Source organism: Ixodes scapularis, unplaced genomic scaffold (assembly GCF_016920785.2).
Source record: "Ixodes scapularis isolate PalLabHiFi unplaced genomic scaffold, ASM1692078v2 PGA_scaffold0__279_contigs__length_252992795, whole genome shotgun sequence".
Lineage (NCBI taxonomy): Eukaryota > Metazoa > Arthropoda > Arachnida > Ixodida > Ixodidae > Ixodes > Ixodes scapularis.
The window spans coordinates 68970581-68994149 of NW_024609835.1; the positions used below are offsets into that span (position 1 = coordinate 68970581).

General features: G+C 42.5%; 1 protein-coding gene across 1 annotated transcript in view; it reads left to right on the plus strand.

Annotated features, from left to right (window-relative positions):
* LOC8043724 (atrial natriuretic peptide receptor 3) overlaps positions 1–23469 on the plus strand; it is a 45934-nt gene extending 22465 nt beyond the window's left edge. Inside the window, exon 2 of the mRNA XM_042292129.1 lies at positions 23393–23469. Within this exon, the coding sequence (XP_042148063.1) occupies positions 23393–23469 (77 nt within the window). The remainder of the gene's footprint in view (positions 1–23392) is intronic.
* Positions 23470–23569: the final 100 nt, after the last annotated feature.

Genomic DNA, 23569 nt, shown 5'->3' on the forward strand with positions numbered 1-23569 from the left:
AAATTGAACCCCGAGGACGAACTGTTAGGCCCTTGCACTTGGACCCCTGGGACTAACTGTTACACCGTTTCAAATGAACCCAAGGACCAACTGTTAGGCCCTTGCACTTGGACCTCTGGGTCTAAACGTTGCGCCCTTGGATTTAGACCTCTGGGACTAAAGGTTTATCCTTTACATTTGGTCCCGAGCCACAAATCTCCGAAACGAAATTGTGGAGTTCAGGTTAAACGTAGCTTTATTGCCTCGTAGATACACATCGCATTCAAGGATGACTGAAGTCGAAGTTCCTGGGCGGTAGAATCCACGATAATGCCAAATTCCGAAGAGTGCACTTGCGTCGACGATGGCTTGGACACTGGGACGTCTGTCCAAGCCGGTCGTGGTCCCAGCACCGTTTATTGGGGCACCGGCAGCTTCTAGCCTGTTTGCGAGGAATTTGGGTTATTAGTAACAGGGCAGCGTAAATACCCAATCGCTTGACAAATATATGATATATAAGTTATAACACATGCATAATAAATTAACAAATAGACTGCATAAGTGATACAATGGTTCACATCCAACATGCGATCTGTTGACAGCAGACCAGCGCAATATTAGATTTTAGTAGACTGTTCGCTGCGAATTACAGACCCGGCGCGTGCGTGCTCGAACCATGCTTCAAAGTGACGGCACGATCTCCCGCCATCAACGCGAAAGTCTAGTGTACAATCGAATAAATATCTCCATTAATGCCGGCTCTCACACGCAGCGAAGCGCTGATGTAGCGCTGCTCACGTGTCATGAGCTACTTTTCGTCTGCCATGAGCAAGAGTTTTGTCGGTGCGATACACAGCTGGTGACCGATCCCATCAGCACGCGGTTAGCGCAAGGTCAGCGCTATGCCTGTAGCGCTCCGCTGCATGTGTGGACAGGCGTTTATGGTCAAGCGATTCTGCTTGACCATTTGTGTGTCTGCGAAACATACACACACAAAAAAAGAATAAGTCATAGGTAGAACCGGCGTTTCGCTTGATACGATTGAATATGAGGTCTCTGTGCTGCATAACAAAATCAGCAACCACGGTGCCAAAAAGAATAAAGCACGACGCGCGCTTTGCAAGCTAGAGAACGCGCTCAAAATAAAACACTTTCTAAAGCCGCAGTTAATAATCACACCATAAACAGAAGTACTTCGACATACCTTAATCGAGTTCCCTTGACTTGTGACTTCAGAACAGATCAAGTGCAGTGCTTCAGTACCGCGAATCCAAACCGGATCCCGCCATGATCGGAGACGACACAAGGCGACCAGCCTCCGACGAAGGCTGTATTTCGACTTTCAACTTACTAAAAACAGGTTCTTTTCAAACAAAGACACTTCCCATTTTCCCGACGGACCCCATCTGCCCAACCCCCCCCCCCCCCCCCCCCCCCCCCCCCCCCGTGTACAAGGAGCAAAGAATGCGGGGTAGGGGATTGGGGGGAGGGGGCAGTGCGCGCAGAAGATAATCTCTTTTCCCGCTCCCACTACTCACGACACAAGGACACCGAAGAGCTCCAAGGCCGGGAGAAGGTCGCCACTTTCAACACGCCGGTCGAGTGACGTACAAGCAAACACTTTTTTTTTCTTTCTTTTCTCTCTCTCTCTCTCTCTTAAGAATTTTCAGCTTTCTCAAGTGGCTTTTTTTTTTTTTTAGTTTGCATTTGTTTTGTACTAGTAGGGTGCTGCCAGGTGTGACGTTCCGGGCGTGATTCGTTCTTCGTTGTTCATCTGGATTGTTTTGGAAACAGCGACGACGATGGCATGAAGGCGTCTGGATACTGCCCCTGAATGTGCGCTTTAAGTGGAACGTGCCGTGCATCAAGTGTGTCGTTGTGGATTTTGAGTTCGACATTGGACTACCCAGAAAGGTTTGTCACGCAGAGACGGAGGCGCGTTCCCACCGGCGATGCGATCTAGTCGCGCGATAACTTTCATCGCAAAAGCGACCATCGCGGGCAACAAGCGACGCGATTTGAGCAGTCGCTTCTAGACCCGACTTTTTTGCGATGCGATCTTGTCGCGGAGCGGCTGAGCCAATCAACGGCGTTCGGAGCGAGAGTTTTCGAGAAACGACTCGCCAACGAAGGCGTTGGACTCGCTCATCGCACACGCCGGTGTGACCATCTAATTTTTTTTGCGATGCGATCTAGTCGCATCGCGCTACTGCTTATATCGCCGGTGGGAATGCTCAGTTTTAGCGATTGAAGTGACCATTTATTGTGACTGCAAGATTCCGGTGTTAAAAGCGTGGCTTTTACAAACTGTTAAGTTTAATTTTAAAAGGAAAAGAGTGTTAGTATTTGGAAGTGTTACGTTTGGATAAATGCACATTTTTTGCGCGAAGGCAAATTACGTAAATGGGACTTGTGGAATGTCAACACATTCTTTTTGACGAGATAGTTGGGTGAAGTCGAGTCAACACATTCGTTCACTCGCATTCACACAACACGTGAAGCTCTACCATGTAATGTCTTAACTTTCGTGGCACATTAAACAAATTCGCCGGTCTCGTCCGAGTTTTGTCAACACTTTCAGCCGTGCTGGGCTGAGTCTCGCCGACCCCAAGACAAGCGAAATAGCATCCGTCCTCCTCGCGAACATTCCGTTTGCCTTCGGGGACTAAATCATACAGATGCACCCTGTCTGAGGGGGACTAATGGATGCTTTTGCTCGCGCACGCCTATCGGTTGGTCCCAGTCGAGCGCAGTTAGTCCCCAGCTTTTGCGCACGGTACCTAGCTTGATCCAGATGGTCCTTTCGGGGAGCAACTGAGAGTTCAGAGGACCAAATGCTGCCGTTAGTCCCTTGAGGCCAACTTTTTTCTTAGAGTGCATGAGCGCCGCTGGCCTTGCCTATAGAGTTATGGATCTCCTAGCGGGTTCCGAAGAACGTTGCGGTGCGGAAAACACGACCTACAGAAAACTGTCTAATACGCCTAGACAATGGCAAGATTGAATTATTTTCAGGCCTCTTTATAAAATACAGCAGTGGTTCTCAACCATGAATGTTTCGCAGACCCGTTGTGGATCGGCGGGGATGATGGAGGACCCCGTTCGTTGCAAGGGGAAGGCAAACGTACAGGTGAATTATCAGAACTATTTAATAAATGGAATTAACTAAGGGCTATGTGAAGTAGGCTTCTCTTTTTAACGAATTTACGAAAAAATTCACCCGAAAAACTTGAACGTTTGTTCTCAATATGAAAAAATACAGCTTTTATCGCCGCGCTTGACTGGAGAGGCTGGGCTTCGCGGACCTCTAGATTGCCTTCGCGGACCCGAAAGGGTCCACGGCCCTTTTTGAGAACCACTGAAATACAGCATAAGAAGTGTCTCGAATCAGCGTATAAAACTCTGGAAAACACCATACTGTTTTTTTGTTTTTATTTTTATTGGGAAGTGGTATGAGGATGTCACTGCGCGTGATATATTGTGTAACTCGCTGAAGACGTTTACATAGAGTGAAGCACACTGATAATCACTGGCGAGATATCTACGTCTTAACCATTAGGTTGGTTCTTTCAGCAGTAGACCATAAAGACATCATATCACTTTTACTTTTAAAATTAAAAGATCGATTTAAGAACAGTTGCATCGCTACTTACCCTCCATTAGCATTTTGTGTTTTTCTGAGGCCTTGCAGATTCATTTTTAGATAAGAATATTATAACGGTATACCTACGGTTTAAAGCACACACTTTTGGAATATTGTAGTACATTAGCCGCTTAACTCTCCGTTTTGTTTTGCTACACTTTACGCGCCAACCGCAATCTGCAGTGACGTCTATAGCTTTAATAGAAAGACACTTTTTTTTTTTTCAGCAGTGAGCTATTAGCTTTTGTCAATGGCATGCATGTTTTATCGAATCGTGCTCGTCTTTTACGATTATCGTGTAATTGCTGTAAATCGCCTAATTGTTCAAACTACCATATGAACTCTTTTTTAAAAAAAATTGCATAACGGCAAATATTTTGACACGCATGCCAGCATAGAAATTATGATTAGACAAAAAACAAATCTCGCGTTCGCTAAATTGTCTTGACACGTGCAACCCTTGTAGCTATAAGAGCAGATTTCACAGCGTCGATGGTAAAAAATTACACCGTTTTATACTAAGCAATGACGGACGAACGCCGATGAAATAGTCACGTCACAAGCGAAATACCACAGGCCCATGCGTCTTTCCAAAATACCATCATGTGTTCCTCTTTTACCTTATAATCTCTTTCTGAATTGATGAATCGTGATTATCCTATTTCGATATTGATGGGCAATTTATTATTAAACCGGGAGGCAGAGATCCCGAAATCTTTATAAATTGACTTACCACCCTCAAAAACAAATTGAATTTCAGTACTAATAAAACATAGTACACGACAGGATAATCATAGCTCGCTTCTCAGAAAGAGGAGCCTACGCTTGTTTCTTCTAAAAAAAAATATAGTTTTATGTGTTTGGGCTGCGCCCAAAGTGTACCAACGGAAGTCCAAATCAGGCTTTGAGGTTGGCCTCGTTTCATTTTTCACCTTGTTTGTTTTTGCCTCTGTACTGCCTCTGTAATGGGGTTAGTTTGAGCGCACGGTCCCTAGAGTCCGCCTGGCTTAACGAGAGGTTCCCGTGTGATTTAAAGCCACCGGTCTATCTGTCTCCTAGTTCGGCTGAGAGTTTAATGAAACTAATTGGTTTCAGCTTTTCGAGTAGCCAATTATTTGTGTACAGAATTAGTACAACCGATTTAATGTAAACTTTTGTGATGCTGCGTTTTGTATTTACTGTTGAGATGTTTTTAAATAATAATTTTCGACCAAATATTTTGTTGACAGAATACAGGTTTACATCTGAATGTCACTATCACCTTTTAACAGAGAATGAGTTTATCAACTGGACTTCCTGTGAATAATGTAACGTGCGAGTGCGACGAAAATTCGTAACACGCGGGCCTAGGCAACAAAATTATGCATGACTCAACATCAGCTGACGCATAAGAATTCATAGCATATACAAAGCATGCTTTTGTATCATAATTCACGCATAATCATAACGCCGCACGGCTAATCGCTACCAGCGAGATTCACAAAAAGACTTAACGGGAATGGAACCCTGGACCATATACGATTCGCTGCTTGATGTCTTTGATTGGTGCCATAGGGCTTTTTTTTGTAGGGCATATGAAATCAGCCCAAAACTCCCTCCCCCCCCTTCCCCCCCAAAAAAAAGTTCAAATCAGAGCGAGTCTTAATACGCGCATTACGAACACATGACACATTCTGTTCTCTCCCGGGTTTATGAGAAAAAACAAGGTAGGCTTATTTTAGGCGTAATTGCTGTTTGCGTTGTATTCGATTTTTCATTTTTTCTACCGTGACAATATTTGTGATATTCATATAGCATTAATTCATTCTTGTACACCAGGCTACACAGTTAATCCACATGCTTAATTGTATTGTTTTAGTATTTTGATTACATTGAATAACGTATAACAAGCAATCGTTTCTCTCTTCCTATTTGCCGTAATGAGTATTATACAGAATCACTACACTTATACTTCCAGTGACTCATTTTTAGCTGAATAAAAACAAAACCCGCGATAATCGCGTGTTTGCGTTAGCTGCCTAGGTTGAAAGAAGTGATAAATAATCACTCTGAGATACATCTTAAAAAGCTAAAAAAAGATAAACTACAGCTCTTTTCATGCGTTTTCTCATACAAACTGCAACGGCTTTTTAAAAATAAGTTTGAATGATATAGTGTTGTGTGCAATATAGTTAAACAATCTATGAAATCAGTAGCTGCGGTTTAATAGCTTCGATAATGAAACAACAAGTAGTTGTTTTTTTTTAATTTCAAGGAGTGAAAGCTGCGCAAAGCTCGGACATTTGTTTGTTGTGCTCTAGGTATGAAGAGACTGCAGAATCTGTTGCATGAATTTGGATATTTGTTGGAAATATAATGACAACCGTATGGCTGGAAATCCTTTTCAACTTTCAGGGAGACAAGTGTTTTTTTTTAAACATTTGCTGGTAAAAAAAGAAAACGAATTATTTGTAGACACACACACACACAAAAAAAAAAAAAGAACGGCATAGCATAACTGCGGCGGGACGCAGTCTTTCTGTTTGTCAAAAGAGCAACCCCAAGTAGATCCCACTGAAGGCAACTTGAAGAGGCAATAGTCACGTCAGAAACAAAAACTGGAATGGAAACACGATTATTGCATATGCGTGCTCATGCAACCTTGTAAGCTCTGTCTCACTAAAAACAATATCGTTTGCTCGAAAACAAAATAATGCGCCCATTGTGATCTGCAGAATGAAACAACCAGCGAGGCTTGAAGGGCAGCTCCGGCCAAAGCTCAAAATGAAATAAATTACTGGTATCGCTGTAGTGACACAAATTACGACCCGAGTCAAAATATTACGTCCGTGGGACGCCGCATTCTCAACTAAAGCCGATAATAAAAATGCGACCCGCCGCGAGCCGCTGCTCCTTAGCGGGCGGCCAGCGGGTTGCCAACCGCGAAAGCAACATTGGGCCGTGACGTCAGTATCGTTTTCTTTTCTTTTTTTTTCGGTCCGGTCGTTGCGCGGAGTGCGCTTCTTTGAGCCACTACCACCGCTCCTTTGGCTTGTGATTGGCGTGTTTCGCCATTGCTTTTATCTGTAGCCCGTGTAGCTTCGTTATAGAATTTTGTTTATTTGCTTGTGAGGACTTCAAGACTCATTTTAGCGAGCAACTCGGCGCGCCCAAGGCTGCCCAGCTGTTCCTCGAAAGATGCCGAGTGCAACCTGTAGCTCTGTGGCTGCTCAAACAACCCGCTGCGCAACCCGGTGGTGCTTTTTCACAAGTTTTTAACGGACCGGGAATTAAAGAAGGCGTGGGTGAACGCTGTTCGACGAGTGGACTTTGGACTTCGGCTTTTACGCGCCCGAGGAAAAAGACAACGAAAAAACAGACATGTACAGCCCAGCACACGTGTGTTCGGGCGGCGCTGCTCGCGCCGAAGAGCCTCAAAGCTTCGTGTCTGGGACTGACCCGCAGCGCGAAAGCGAGAGGGCCCCCAGTAACTGTACGTCACTGGCAGCGCGGCGTAGAGCAACGCCGCTCCATCCACGGAGCCCCGATGACAATGTAGGCCTAGCGACGAGTACGGAAGACCGCACACACGGCGACAGCCGCCGAGTGCGGTGCCGAACGACTTTACTCGTTTTCCAGTCGCTAGCTTTTGGGTACACAAGCGACGAGTACGGCATAGCGCACGCACGGCGGCGGCCGCCGGGTACGGCACCGTACAAGTTCACGGGTTTCCCAGTCGCTAGCTTTTGGGTATACGCACTAACTCTTGCTACATATGCTGGATAACTACCACGTATACAGAATTAAAACAAAATCAGCTTACCTCCTATTCTTACACGGCTAGCGCAACAGATGTAGGTGCCGCTAGGCCTGCGTACTCGTTGAACGAGAACGATCCTGACGTTGCGTTCACATAGCGGCTGGTTTCCAGTGTTGCCGGAACCTCGAGCGGCTAGTTTTGGTTTTGTTGGCCGCGCCCCAAAAAAGCTTTGAGGCGTCCATCTCTTCAAAAACTACGCACAATAACGAGAAAAAAAATTACACCTTGCAGTTCAGGGAGGCTGACTGCACTAAAAACAGTCATAATCACAAAACCGAAAGTATGGACCGTAGTTGTCCTCTAAGCATAAATTGCAATGAACTTATTCAGTTATGCCAATCATGTGGCCAGATTGTTTGTATATCTCGGCAGTTAATATTTGAGTTTGCAAGAGATTAATCAGTTTGTATCACTGCAACATTAGGTAATAAATATAACAACAACACGCTGTTCATTTTTAGAAATTATAATCTTGAAACATCGGTCATTCACCAAGAACATAAAACGGCTGCTTCCGCCTAAAACCCAATTTCATTGCGGATGTTCCTCCAAGAGGCGCCTCTCACCAACCATAACTTATAAGCCGACTAATCGCCCTTTTTCGCAAAAGAAGACGGAAAAAGTAGGAAGTACTCGACTTCCGGATTTTTCTTTCACGTTAGAAGCAATCACCATTCGACTTCAAGCTGAGTCCCCCGTAACGGACGTAATAGTTTATGGAATAGGATTATTCCGCAGCCGTCCCATTAAACGCCAAGGCGAAGGGAAATACAGAAAGTTGTTAGTTTCGCATTATTAAGTATTAAAGCAGCGCCTTTCTTCGAACTAGAACTTGTTCTTGTTTACCTGATTAAAAGCAGTAGTGTAGAAGTGGACACTAGTATCTGCTTCCCAACGCTTAATGCATTCACTCAGTACAACCGTGAATAATTTATTACGGCACTAAATTTTCTGAATGTAACGAGAGTACACTTAAATAAATCATGCGTAATTTCCTAATGAATTAGCTTGCTTTGTTTTGTTGACACACTAAAAAGAAGTACGAAGAATTGTTCTGCGTTTGGGAGCTTGAACTTCCTTATCGGCTTCCTTATGTAAGAAAAACGTTATTATTTACGGACATGAAGGGCAGTTTTTACCTTCTTTTTTTGCTGAAATGCGGATGTGTTTTGGTCATTTCATTAGATTACAATGTACGTTTTTTTGGAAATTAACGCCACCATTTTCTAAATAGTCCATATGCGAAATGTACAGCGCCATCTAGTGGGGCGCCGAAGAAGGTGCTCTGTCACACCTGTTAGCTTCGGCGATAGCAAAGGCCAGAGCGCGAGAGCGTAGTTCTGAAAAATCCTTCGCTCGCACAAGCACTCGCGCAGAGAAAGCGCTTTCGAAAACCAGGCGCTCGCACTCTTGCGTTAGCCGACACTGAAAGCCACATTTCGAGCTGAAGTGTGCGTCCGCCATGTTTGTTACGGCAAGAAACGCGCAACCGGCGAGGCGACAAACTGGTACATGCTCAAGGAGAGCGTAAAACAATACTAATCTTTAGGTCGTAGGTGTGGGTGAGGATCGATGACGGTGAGCAGTAGGCCTCAATTGTTACCGACAACGCCATGAAATTGACATACAGCTGAAGAATCTCGATGCAACGAACATGGCAGCGCATGGTGTTGACCGACGTTCAAACCATTTCGGATTTTTTTTTTCTTTTTTTCAACGTGTCCACAATGTTTGTTTTTTACTTAGAGTTCCTAAATGAATCCATTGAAAGCTTGCGTACAATAAAGAGCTTCCGTGGATAAGCACAGGCTTCTCGGTGGTGCTCTGCGCGTTGTCTTTCCCACGCTCACAAATTGGCTGCCTAATCTGACAAATAGGCTTGTGCCGTAAGAGCGCTGTAGTGCGTCATCTATTAAAAATATTTGAATATTCTTGGCGCATTCTTGTAAGACGGTCTTCACAAGGAGTGAACTTGATGTTGCGGGACCCTCTAAAATGTAATTTAAAAACCCACAGAAAGCGAGGAAAGCGAAGAAAAGAAAAGGATAAAGACAATTCAACAAGGGCTCTGGGAGGTAAGAACTCAAGACGCCGTACTTTGAAAGAGAGATTAACAGGCGGGCGTCAGTCCTATGAGTCAGGGACAAAATTTCGAACGACAGCCGCCGAGGAACGCAACGAATTCCTCTCATCCTGCAAATTTTAGAGAACCTGAATTTCCGTAATATCACAATGACGTGACGATCCTCAGCTAGCGAAGTGTTTTGGATTGGTAGTTATGTCCGACTGGCTCTAACGTTCCGACATAGACATCACAGTAAATGTAGGAATCGGCGTCAGCAACATTACATGAATTACGCACGGCGCTCTTGAGTTCTGACTGTCGTGAGATTATGTCGCTGTTGCTTCGACGATGCTTCGACGCAACGTAAAGCCGCTGGCTGATTGCACTGGTAGAAACTACGGCGTAGTTTCTACCAGTGCAATCACGATGTCAGCATCGTGATTGCAACGATGTCAGCATCGCGGGCATAGCTGCTTTTAAACTGAATGCTATCAGAGTGTACGTTGACTGGCGGGCTAAAGGTTACTCTAGAGCAAAGCAGGCGGCTGCCATATTAGGTTCAGCTGCGGTACCACCCAAAATACAAATCGGGATTCTTATGCTAAATTTGTTGATACCAGCGTCCCGCTTCGTTTATCACATATCATGGTTTCAATAGACTCGCATTTTTGACACGAAGAATTTTGCCTGCAACGAATGTCATAGATTTAATATATATACAATAAGCGCAAAAAAATTTAACTCAACTATTCGTTAATTTTTTTGTAAGAAGTGGTGAAGCTCAAAGAGATCTAACGCAGAGTTGGGAGAAAGCCCTGAGAAAATGTTCATTTAGTTAAAAGAAGCCTAGATTGGAGGTAACGACACACTCAAAAGTCTCAACTTTGGAGTGGGTGTGCCGTTACCTACAGTGTCGTTTTTTTTTTATTCATGTTCAATGTACAGCAGCTTGTTTGCGCCCTTACATTTATTTCAGAACGTTCCATTTTGCACCTATACAAACCCAACATTAATTTTAACTCTAAACCAAAATACGTTCGTACAAGCACGTTTTGAATCGTAATTAAGATAACACAATCGGAGAAAAGAAATTTAGGTGATATCTTGCACAACATTTGAAGCTAATCTATATGCTATCTTACACCAAAACAGAAGATAATTCGCAGTCTTGTGATTACCTTTATGGTCAAAACTATTTACAATCCATAATCACAACCGTGGCACCAATCTTCTGTTTTTGTCGTTGGAAAAAAGTTTCAAATGAACGAACAATATAATGTTAAGCTCGATGTAGAATTCCAGTGAGCTGAATTAGTGAATCCTTAATTAATCTGCAATGTGCACACAGGACAGCTCGAGGACTGAATTACCTATTGAATAGTTTTAACAAATATTTTTTTTTGTACTTATGAGTAATCCGCCACAAAGGATATTCTTCTCATGTCGACTTTAATCTTAAAAGGAAGGCGTCCTTTGTGGCAATTTGTAATAGGTCCTCTTTTCAGCGAACACACAAGGGAAGAGTACTCAAAAATACAAAAGAATATAAGAATGTTGAGGATATTTGTGCCTCAATTGGCAATCTTAGAAATTCAGCCTTTCTTTTTGGCAATCTCAAAATAAGTCCAATATATACACAAACAAAAGCTCGTGGATATATCGGTGCAAACATGTAGTTGCATATGCTCACGGATACGCATACTGGGAATACTTTTCGTTCCCTTTTGTTTATTAAGTATTTCTTGCTGTGTCATATGTCTTTCTTTTCTCAAAATGTCGATTAAACGAATACAAAGAATTTAATCTCGGTGCGCAAAAGACGGTAAATAATATTTATTTGGATTTTGCCTTGTGAGATTCCACAGATTACGCAAAAATTTGACTCAGGATAATCTCTGACAAAGGTTCACAGTAAAACAACAAGTGCTCTATTTCGAATGACGGAAAACCACCATATGTCGAACGAAACTGAGCAACTTTATTTTGAAGCGAAGGTCTTAACAAAATGCGTCAAACTGTTCAGTCCTGTCTACGGTATCTGGTATTAAATCCCCACCGGATTGCACTCTAGTGAAAGGATATTTAACTTTGCAAACATAGCTACTGACTGCATCAAAAAGCAAAACAAATCGCCCATTTTCTTAGTCAGAAGGTAGGTGAGTGCAACAGCGTCATAGTGAGCCAGTGGCACATATATTCAACATATAGTATAGGTAATTTGCTGAAAAAGCTTTGCTCAATAGAGACAACTCGTTTTTCCTTCCTTCCATGGCTGTTCCTAAGACAGAACATCTCGAATGAAGCACGTCGGCTGATCGAAGAACAACTGACTTCTGGAAGTATAGAATTTCAAATTTCGGCAGTCTTCCATAAAATACTTTAGGTGAGTCTGCTTCTTCTGTTCATGACTGTGAACACGTATATCTCAAGTGCTCAGTTTGTTGCAGCTCTTTACAGTCTTCAAATGCAGGGCTAAGCAGTATATAAGATACATGTATCTTCGATGCTATCTTTCGATGCAGTTACGTGTCAGGTATCACATATTGCTTCCAATTAAAAAAGAAGTATCTGAGTGCCGGTATGGAAGATACGTTTTGAAAGTATCTATTTTCAAAATACCTGATACCTCTAAAAATGTGCCTAAGCTTAAAGCTCCTTTTTACTTCTGTGTCGTCCTGTGTACGCCAGCGCATTCAGTCAGAGCATAGACAAATTTCCGAAAGAAACATTGCCGTCTTACATTCACGTGTTCGTCGGAGTCGAATGACCTAACCGACCCTGCGCCGATGGCACCGTTCTCAAGTCGCTAACCATGGTGACTGGAAGGGGAAGTATGGCGGGCGCCGAATGTGCGCAATGATAAGGAGGGTGGCAATATGCGATGGAAATTTTGAAGGAGCCTAGAATACAGAGAGTTTTATGTCAAATCATGGGGATTGTGTGCAATTTAACGGAGGACGCCACCGGCGAAGAATGCTCGCCAATGCGCATGCGCTGCGTCTTTGGCGTAGCGGGGAGGAAAGCAGGCGAAGTAGCTCATCGTAAGATTGGAGGGAGAAAATTGGCTTCGAAGGGTGGGAGGAATTATTTGTTTGTCTTTTTAGACTTAGGCTGGATGGAGCTAGCTGCCGGCAGGTGCAAAGGGTATAGCCATTAACATCGATCCATCCATCCAGGCTGAGACGCTCGCAGATGACCAACGCGGTCGTCAGCTCCTCGCAGCTCGTAGCACGAATGCGGCCCATAAACCACGTGATCCCGATCGTGCAGTTGGGAACTTTCTGGAATGCAGGCTCTCTCAAGTTTTTTGGCACCGCTTGACTCGTCTGCTGGCTGCAGCGCCCCTAACTGTCTCCAAACATTTATTCACGAAATTTTCGCCTCAAAATTTAGGCGCCACCCATTTAACGGATGAAACGTGCGTAATTCATGTAGTTACAGAAACCCGAGTCAAATCTATAAAGAAGCTATGCGACCTTTCAACGCACGCGGTGCCTGCAGCACGTGTGTTGTGATGAAAATCTTCGCCACCGCGAGGTGCGCTACAGTCTGCAGACAAATAGTTTTCAACACAACCCTGTGCCGCCCTTTGCTCCGGCCCGGCACACTTTCACTTCCAGCCATATTACGCCAACTGCGCACATCAGGCACGGTGCGCCAGTCGCGTTTCCAGTTTTTTTGTCCACCCCCCAATATCAACCTAGCGATCATATCCACGGCCTGGTTGTGGTTGCAGAAATACAGAAGGGAAGGATTTTTTGCTTTTTTTTATTAGGGAACGAAAGGAGCAGTCATAATATTAGTTTCGTGTTTTTAGGCTACGTGGCGCAAGCTGTCGCTCGATACAAAGGGGACAATCATTCATATCCATCCATCCAACCCTCCACATCGTTCCGTGCACAGACGCTCTCTGAGCCAAAAAAAGAAAAAAAAGAAAAGCTCAGTTTTAAGGGTTATTTTTTAGTATTATACGTTTTTAGACTGGTTATAGCCATAAAGTAGATTTAAAGGTCATGTTTGCTCTACATATGAAGTTTAGCGGTTTTTCAGAATTTCTTTTGCGGGTTTTTGACTTCTGAGTAGACAGCAATGCCCCTTTCGGTCACCAACAGAAGAACAACTCGGCTAGTTTTGGCTGGGCACTTGGCAGACCCAGCCGAGTTTGGCAGGCCTCACTGTAACTTCCGGTGAGCGCCCCACTCCCCTCTTTACAAAGCGGCCCGTCTAAAATTCTTTCCAGTCCAAACCCGCGTGCATGCTGCACAAAAAGGTTCTCATATGCGCAGTCCATGGTTTTCTGTTGGAGCTTCTGTTTCCCAACTCCTGAATTATGGCTTACGAACCTCGCTGTGCCTGTTTAGACAAAACATATTTTACCGCCGCGCCGTCTAATGAAGACCGGGTCAAAGCTAAGTGCTCTTTTTGTGTGGCGACAATCACTGGCGCGTACGCTTCGACCTCCAATCTCAACCGAAGCTCGAGTAACAATTTTTAGAGTCTGAGACACAAAAAAAAACCTTCAAACAGAAGTCGTTCAGATACTGTATTTTCAACGAAAACGCATTTGCTTATATTCCAATTCATTAGTGAGAGTTTGGACGCAAGCAGCGTCAACAGGGTATTTAGATTTGTGGATGACTACATGGTTGTAACAAAAGGAACTGATGAGGTTTCGGGGGATAATGTTGTTGCCTCTTCGTTGGATGTATTTAAGCGTCCCTCTGGGGGATTGAAGGTAACACATGAACGCCAGGATGGCATGCTGCGGTAGTGCTTCGAACTAAGACAGAAGTTCGCTATCATGTTTGTTAGGCCTATCGTCCCAGCACAAAGAGGTCACTTTTGCCGTATGATTCAGCTATTTCAAAGCTGGTGAAGAGGGACATTGCGTTACCACGCCTGCAAGCTGCCCTAGAAATGTCTGGCCACCATACGCTTCAGGACAGCTTTAGGTGGCAGGTAGAACAGCTTTAAAACTACGGGTTACCCTGTGTCCATTTTGATCTCTCTGGCTGAAAAGCTACTTTGAAACATTAACAACTCCAACCTCCAACAACGTACGGATCGACCAAACAAGAGACCGCAGAGAATGGCTTATTTCCATACGTTTTATCATTATATGGGGCAGCATGATGTAACGGTCATCTTCGCGACGCCTTGCAAAATGGGGCAATTATGATCCAGCCTTGTTGGTAGGGGAGAGAAATTAAACGAATGTACAATAAACCACAAAACAAGCTACGTCCAGTGCGAGGTGGGAGTGGTGTACTGAATCCAGCTGAGATGTGGTTGAGCATAAATCGGACAGACGTGCCGTTCACTCAACGACCAATCACACGAGCACGCGTTGTCGCCGAGATCATCTGCAGGAGGGCAATTAACTTTACACCATGTGACTTGCATGTATAAGCGAAATTTTTTATTTGTATCACGATTCTGGGAAAACGGGTTGATAAAACTTCAAGAGATCTGTTGGAAGCTTTTCAGATAGGAAAGGAAGGCGCAACAAGAAAGAGTAAAACTTTGGACTGTTTGCATTAGAATGAGGTAGCCTTTTTGAAGGACGTGTCGACGCGATAGGTATGTGGATTGTTAGTTCTATGTTTTTCTTCTTTTTTTAATTAAATAATCAGTTGAAGTGCAGCGTTCGTCCCGTCTACACCTTCCTCGTCTTTGTTTTTTGCGTGCTGTTTCTAGTTGTGGGCGTTCGGTACATTTGTATTTGTTCACCAATATAAAACGGTTAGGTATCCCGCTTCCTTATACGAGTGGGACGATATTTAGGTGATTTATCAAAGTATTTCACATACAGTGTGAGTATCTCTATCGGAATCGGAATTATATTTGGCTCTATACCAAGTATGGATATCTAAAATAAAATTTCCAAGAATGAATCAATGATACATTCTTGGAGTATCTTGTCCAACCCTGTCCGAATGTCTCAAATTTCTGGTCTCAGAAATTTCGCCACAAAAGCATTTTCTCGTTTTCGGCGCATGTACAAACACAATACGTCATTGGAATGCAATGTTGTTAGATCAAAGGACTGGCACCCGCCGATAGTAAAAGGTGTCACGGAAAATAACCCCTCGAACCAATTTAACGAATGAGTGAAAAATCAATGGCAGTCGTGCGAGGAAGAGAAGGAGCATCCCAGGAGAAAATAAGAAATGAGCAAGTAAGGAGCATGCCGTTGCGTGCCCTTCACGCAACGGCATGCCCCTTTAAAAGGAATAACAAAAAATACAATCGCAACCTTCTCCAGAATTCTCTTTGTTTTGGTATGTGTGTGCAAAGTGACTGGATGGCTGCACCCAATTTGAACATCATTGTCGGAATGCCCAACGGAAGCCTACGCAGTAAGTTCCCTCCTCTTTTCCGTAAATTTTTAGATCCTTCCTGGACACATCCATAAATAAAAGTTAAAGCTTTGATACGTTATAAACATGGTGCAGCCTGTCGTCATGGTGAGGAGTGGTTCCCCAGGTATCTTCGAAGGCGGGTTGTTTTTGACATTTGCAAGCTGGAAGACGTTCTACATCCCTGCCGCAACTCAGAACTAGCATGGGCCTTAAATCAGCAATGGCTGTCGTCTACACACTTAAGCGAATTCGAAACCAAGAGCACACACAGAGCTGGTCGAATAGTGAGTCCGCCGAAACAAGTGGCCGGGATGGTCTAATTGGTGAAAACATTATCCCGGATTGGCGAAGATTGCGAGTTCGATCCCTAGTCCTGGCCCAATTTTTTTACTGCTCTTTTCCTTTTCCTTAAATCCCCTAAATTGTGCAGTGAATTCGATAACCACTCTCTCGCCTTTTCGTTCACAATATTACTACGGCGGCACGGGTCTATCTTCCTCGACTCTTTGTTTTTCCTTTCACCACTTACGAATGGAAACGTCTTGACCGCGAAATCATCGATTCCTCCATGTCGTTCTCAATATTATAAGATGCGTTTTAGACATGCTGGTATAAACTTTTTGTTCTTACCTTTTTAAAGTGTATATTTTTTATCTATTTGTATAATATGTATCTATATCATTTAACCACCTAATTCCCCCTGAAAAATGTAGGTGACAGAATTAATAAATAAATAAAACAAAAATATTAGGGTTTCTAAAAGGCGCATCATTGACGGGAAGTTTCCCGTGTTTTGTTAATATATATATAATGCTGAACCTGGACATTTTTATATGCTAATATAGTACACAAGCCAAATCACCCAATTAGACCCATTATTTCTGGTATAAGTACAAACACAGAACATATTTAAAAGTTTATTAATGGACAAATTAAAAGTACTGCAGCTAACGCCGCGTCGTACGTGAAAGAGTCTTCCCATATTCTCCATATATTTATGGTACGGGAATAGATTTTATTTAAAACAACGTATTACTAGTAACAATGGACGTCATCTCGTTATACACAAATATACCACATGATGAAGGAATACAAACTGCTCTAGATAGCGTCGGTGACACTGGACTGCCTGCGAGTAAGAATGTTTTAAATATTTTAATGAATCAAACATTGGAAATCAATAATTTCACATTTATTAATAACCACTACTTACAGATTCATGCGCAACGATGGTATCATGTTTTTCTCTGTCTTACGGAATAAATGTACATGACGAGTTTAGAGGAACCTTTCTTAAACTCATTTCCACACAAACTACTTTTTTTATACACGTTTTTTCGACGATATACTTATAATTTGGAATGCCGGCGAAAAAAAATATTCTCGAATTTATTATTAACGTAAGCAGTTTCAAACTACATATTTAATTTACATACAAGTACTCTGACACAGAAATATACTTTCTGGATGTTAAACTATGAATTGTAAAAGTAATTTAAAAACGAGTTTATATAGAAAGGCTACAAATAGACGTAAGTTCTTTCATTACAAAATTTGTCATCCTATGCAAAACAAAAAAGGGATACCGTACACTCAAATCTAAGATTATGATGTTTATGTATAAATGAAGATAATTTAGGAGAAAAAGCCAGAATACTATGGGAGGTTTTGATTAAACGCGGATATATCATGCAGCTGGTAAATAACTCAATATCCAAAAACCGTGCTATTCTTCGGGTTCATAGTTTAATACAGAAACCAAAGAGATACAATGATGAATTAGGAATTACTTTACCAAATCAGTCGCAGTTCCCAAATATTAATGTTATCCCTCGACCACATACGCATATTTTACAAACGGACAAAACTTCAAAAAACATAGTTCCCCAGCCACCTGGTATCACCTTTAAACAACCACGTGATTTTATGTATATGTTAAGACAATCTAGATGCTCCATTGGACGTAGCATGATCCCCTTCGGTTGCGTAAGATGTAATAGTACACGCCGTAACTTGTGTATAGATTTCTTGCATTCTGACTCCATCCGTGGTACAGGAAAAAATTAACTTTAATCGAAAACTAAGCGACACGTTGAAATGTAATTAAGAAAATGTCATTTATTTTGTTCGATGTGAAAAATTACTAATTCAATATCTAGGAGAAACTGGAACAGGTGTGCGGAAACGTATTAATCTACATATAAGTCATATTCATAAACTTGTTTCTGGATCAGCTTCTCGTCACTTTAACTGTAAGGAACATAATGGAGTTCCTAATTTTAGTTTTAATATTGCACTTCAAAGTGGATTTAGAACCCCCAGAGACCGTAAAAATAAAGATTCACAATGAATCCATAAATTTAATACTCTAGAACCGAAGGGCCTGAACATTTCTAAAGGAAAATTACCGCATTTTTTTATATTTAATATAAATATTTTAATCGGCGCCGCACTGTTTTTTTTATGCTTTTTATTTCTCACTTCTTTGTTTAATACGATGCAGTAGATATTTTAACAAATGATCAACAAATTATGACGCCAGGTATTATTGGCTCCACGACAACCACAAGTCTCGAAACAAGTTTTACCTCAAATAACTCGTCTTTTTTACAACTTAATAAGGTGTTTGGTTTCTCAGTTCTATAGTATCAAACCATTAAGCGAGATATTTATTTAATAGATTTGTTTCATGTCGTGAGTATTTTTTTTTGGGTTGTTTTTCTACACATGACGATTATATAATTTTAAAAAAGAATAATGTTCATTCAGGCTTACAACCAGTCAGACATGTTCCGAAACGTTTTCCGCTTAATTCTCGACCGCCACCCAAGACCTTTTCTTTAAGCGCATATATATATATATATATATATATATATATTATTTTTTAACAATTTACAAGGCATAACTTCAATGAAAACAGCTAAATGAAATCTGCCTTGATTTGACATGGAAAATTTTAGAGCAAATTTTGGTCATGTTGATTAAATTAAGTTCAGAAAAAAATATGCATATATATTTAATCGACTGTCTGCTCAAAGTTCACGATATTCCCCTTCAGCCATTTGCGACACGGGGAATGTGATTACTTTTTTTACGAGCTTACGAAGGAATTTTTTGTCTTTAATGGCATCCATTAGCGACGGCGGCGTTTTCTACCCCCACTATTTTATCTGGCCCTCCAATTTTTTTTAACCCCATACATCGCTAAACGTTTCTTAGGGCACTACCCCAGCTCTTAGCGAGCTTTCTGTGAAAAAAATATAATTGTGATAATCTCGTTTTTTCACATGAAAAAATATTTTTATACAGCTTCCATTCACCCCACTCGTCGACTGAATCTTCTGAAAAAAATGGCCAAATTGCTGGCGAGTTTGTGCGTATTAGTCATGACGTTTAAACCCTGATACTGAAAATATTCTTGAAGATATATTAGTAGAAACTGAAGAGAGGTGACGGAGAAGCATGTCAAATATATATATATATATATATATATATATATATATATATATATATATATATATATATATATATATATATATATATATATATATATATATATAATTTGTTGTTAGTGGTGTTGCCTAATCTTTGACACAATGCAAGAGCGCGCCTGCGGTCGATAGGTAGCCCGGCTGCCTCTTGGCTGGGAGAGCTCGAAAAGTTAACGACCTGCTAGTCCAGACACTGGCTTTTTTTGTATGTATTTTCTGTACTTTGCGTTTTTGGCTTTTGTGGTATAGTTCTTTCTTTAATGACGTAATTTCAGGGGAGACAGTGTCAGCTCATTTTGCTGACAAGACTAGCGTTCCTCCCTCCGATGAAGTCTTCCCCTTCCTTTACCGCGCGAACCCAGTAGATATGGAACGACGAAGAGCGTTGCCCAACGATCCCGCCGTGAACGGTTTTGGAGGACGCACCATTGTGCTGGACCCTTTATTGTTGGCAAGACCGGGCTACTCCGCGATAGATCGCTTTAATTGCCCCCAACTCCCCATTGTTCCAGCGTGTTCAGCCGCACAGAGTTTCCCCAGCAACAAAATTCCTAGTCGTTGTGCATAAGGGAGATCCTTCCCCTCCTTCCACCCACGTCCCAAGTGTTATCGCTGACGCAAGCTTCTTCTCTGAAGTTTACCGCGATGGCGAGCGCCGATGGAGATCAAAGCATGCTTGTTCGCCTCTACCGTTAACGACTGAACTCCAGGGGGGTGTTTGGGGGATACTGGTCTTTATTTAGGCGACTTCCGGTCACCGCGACGGGGCCGCAGATCACTTCCGGTTCCGGTCGTGTTTAGGCTAATCGAAAAGAGTTTGTTGTTGTGAGTGGTGTTGATTCTGGTTTTGTCAACGAGTCTCGGGCGTCGACGTATATGGTTGGACAGGTGACGTGTAGTCACATTTGCGTACTATGGCGGCGGCCTGAGAGGGTTCACTTCCTGTGTTGACCGAAATCCCGGTTTTTCGCTGTAAGCCCCTCTACCTCGTTGTTTTCACGCGACCTCTGCCAGGGCGATCCCCAAATTAATACAGCAAAAATGTGACGCAATTTTTTGTATATTTATACGTGAGCAAAGCAGTGCCTGAATTACGTACCATAACTTGCTAACAAAGAAAAAAGAAATTGCCCATTGTGGCAGGTGCGACCATTGATAAATTTCTCCCTTTCCACTCACTGCTTTTACACGTAGTTCAACTGTCTGCTTCCGCCAATATGACCCACTGTCGCGGTAATTTTCTAATAAAACTCCTAAGTACTTAACTGGCGTGAAAATCCAAAGAATGTTTTCAAATAAGCTATATAAAAAATTCCAGTCGCCATCCCAGCAAACATATACATTTCTGCGGATATATAGCACTTCCACGATATTTTTAAAACTCTTTGACAATCTTCACTGGCTCAGTTATATTATATTTGCCTACTTTAAATAGGGCAAAATGATAGGCATAGGCCAACACTCGTATCTCGCATGCCTGCAGTTTAAATCTACGAGCAGTGTAAATCTGCGAGTCAGACTATTTTTGTCTGCACGAAGTAGGGCAATATCATTGGCATGTACCAACACTTGTATTTCTAATGCTTGCAGTGTAAATCAACGAACAATATTGCGATTCAATATTTTTAAACAGAAAGATTCAATAAAGGTGCAAAAGAGGAGGGTTGACAGAGGACAACCTTGGCGCACAAAACGGCCAAATTCAATCCGTCCACTTACTATTTTGTTAATAATACGATTTTATGAAACACCTTCTGTAAGCCAGTTGTAATTCCTCAAGAAGGATCGATCCAACATTTATATGCGACAGTAATATATAAAGACGTTCAAGCGAGACCTTATCGAAGGTTTTTTTGCAAATCAATTTGGAGCATGGCAACAACTCTGGGCACGCAATCCTAGCATTCAATATTATTTCTAGCTTTGCGTATTTGATATACTATTGTGTGTCCTTTTACTCCACATGCTTGGTGCGACCGATAACAACTGTAATGACAAACTACAACGAACTAGCTAATATTTTCATTGGTATTTTATAATCAACGTGTGTAAAACTGATCGGATGGTAAACAGATACTCGCCTCAGTTTTATATTGTCGTATGCTTTAGAAATCAGACAGACATGTGCATGTGTAAGGGATTTAGGCATAGTGCTTGTTCATATTATTCGCAATATATTTGACATAGTACTGAACTGATTTACGCCGTAGCGTTAACCACCCCTCTTATATATTTTATATATAAGGTTTTGGTAGTACCCGATGTCCACTGCACGCGCTCTCTCAGAATAAAAATGAATAGCCAATAACAAACTGCCGCTGTAGCACTGCCAATGTCATGAGCTCGTGGCGGAAGACACGTTTCACGCGCTCCGAAGAAAGAAAAAAGGAAAGAAACATTCGGAATTAAATAGTACTAAGTCTATTTTGTTGCGAACGCTATTGTTCGCGTACTCCACGGTGCGTGAACGAGACACTGATGTCCAGCGACTTCGCCGTGACCTGTCGTAGATATTGCTGGCATGGTACTGTGGATTAGCGCAGAACTGCTATATATTTTTAAACTATTGTAGTGCAGGCATACACCGCAAAGCGCAGGGCACGCTTTGAGTTCCATGCAGTGTTACGGTTTGGTTTTCTATGTTATTGCAGTGACTAGACACGTGCCAATACCCAAAAGCTTGGGGAGCCCGTTGATTGTCACTAGTTTAAATCGAGGGCCCACGCAGTGCTATTGTCGAATCTGTGCGCTGAATTTGAACATTGTCACCATGGGGCAAAAATGTCTATCACTACAACAATGCAATCCTCATGACTACGTCATCACGCTTTGTGAACGAAAAAGTTCCCTTTTTATTTTTAAAATAGCGCGGCAAAAGAAGGTGATTGGTCAGTAGCGTTGCGTGCGAGCGTATTTGGGTCCATTTAGTGAGAGTAAGCTTTTTTTTTAAAGTGGGAAATGCCAAGTATCTTTGCACTGTTCTTTAAGATGAAATAGTGCATAATAAATCATAGTACGGTACGTTAAGAAACCAAAGTATACGGTCGCTTTTCTGTCCCTAGCGTCCATTTTTCCTCTTCGATGTCATTCATAGGATCTCTGAGATGGGCCGACGTGGTCGGACTCGGAATCATTGTTTCCACTTATCGTCAAAGACATTACCTTCGGTACTATTTTTTTTTTTTTCTGGGGGACAAGCAGCAGTGTTTTTGAGCGGGATGTCGATTAGGTGGTCGACAAAGGGCCGTCCTCAAAGGCGCACCCCAACCCAATACCGTCGAGTTGGTCTTGGGCCACCCAGAACACACACGACCACGACGCACGGTTGGCGAAGTGATGTGGGCTGGTGCACGCATACGTTCTCCCATTAAGGAACTAATTACAAAAGCTTCGAATAAATTCTTTGAATCGTGTAAGGTCTTTGTGTAAAAAAACTTCCACAAGGGTGACTGACAGTACCGAGTAACTTTTTCAGGGAAATAAAATTAATAAAAAACATGTGGTAATATTCCTGCGGACATTAGGCAAAAAAAAATCATAATTCCGCAGTACGTCAACTTTGCGGCATACCATCTCTTAGTTTCTTCCGAAAAACATATCAAGTTCCAGTTGCTTATACTTGCATATAGAAACATACCTAAAAAAAAAGGTCTAGCCAGATGTTTCTTTCGGCCCAGCGGAAGTTCGGTCACGTTTTGTTTATATGCGGGTTGCAATTCCATGTATTGATGTCGGAAGCTGGGGCAGCCCATAAAGTTTGGCATTTTCTTTATTGCCTGCATGACTGCTTATCTATTGCCGGGTCTTCTGTGGAAGGTGAAATAAAGAAATACGTGATTCGACTCGGACCTCGGTCAGCTCTGAACGACGTACGTATATAAAGGACATCCATGACGTCAATTCCGCTTCCATGTGTGAATGCAGCCATATCATTTATCAAAAAGATGACCAGCCACATATACGAACCATTTTCAATATATGCAGAGACTCGCTCTCAACTGAGTCAGTAAACCGTAAAGGGAGACTTACTTAATTCTTATTAAGTTGACCCTTCAGACTCGGTGGCGCCAGAGATGTTGCTGGTGTCTCGCGGCGGAGTCCCGAGATCGGTGCTCTTGTCGTTCCCGCCTTAAAGCCGGGCGCCGGCAGGGGGAGCTGCCAGGTTCAGGAGGAAGTCGGGTAGCGTCTGACAGAACTCCATGGCGGCACCTGAAGTGGCGGATAAGGGTCCCG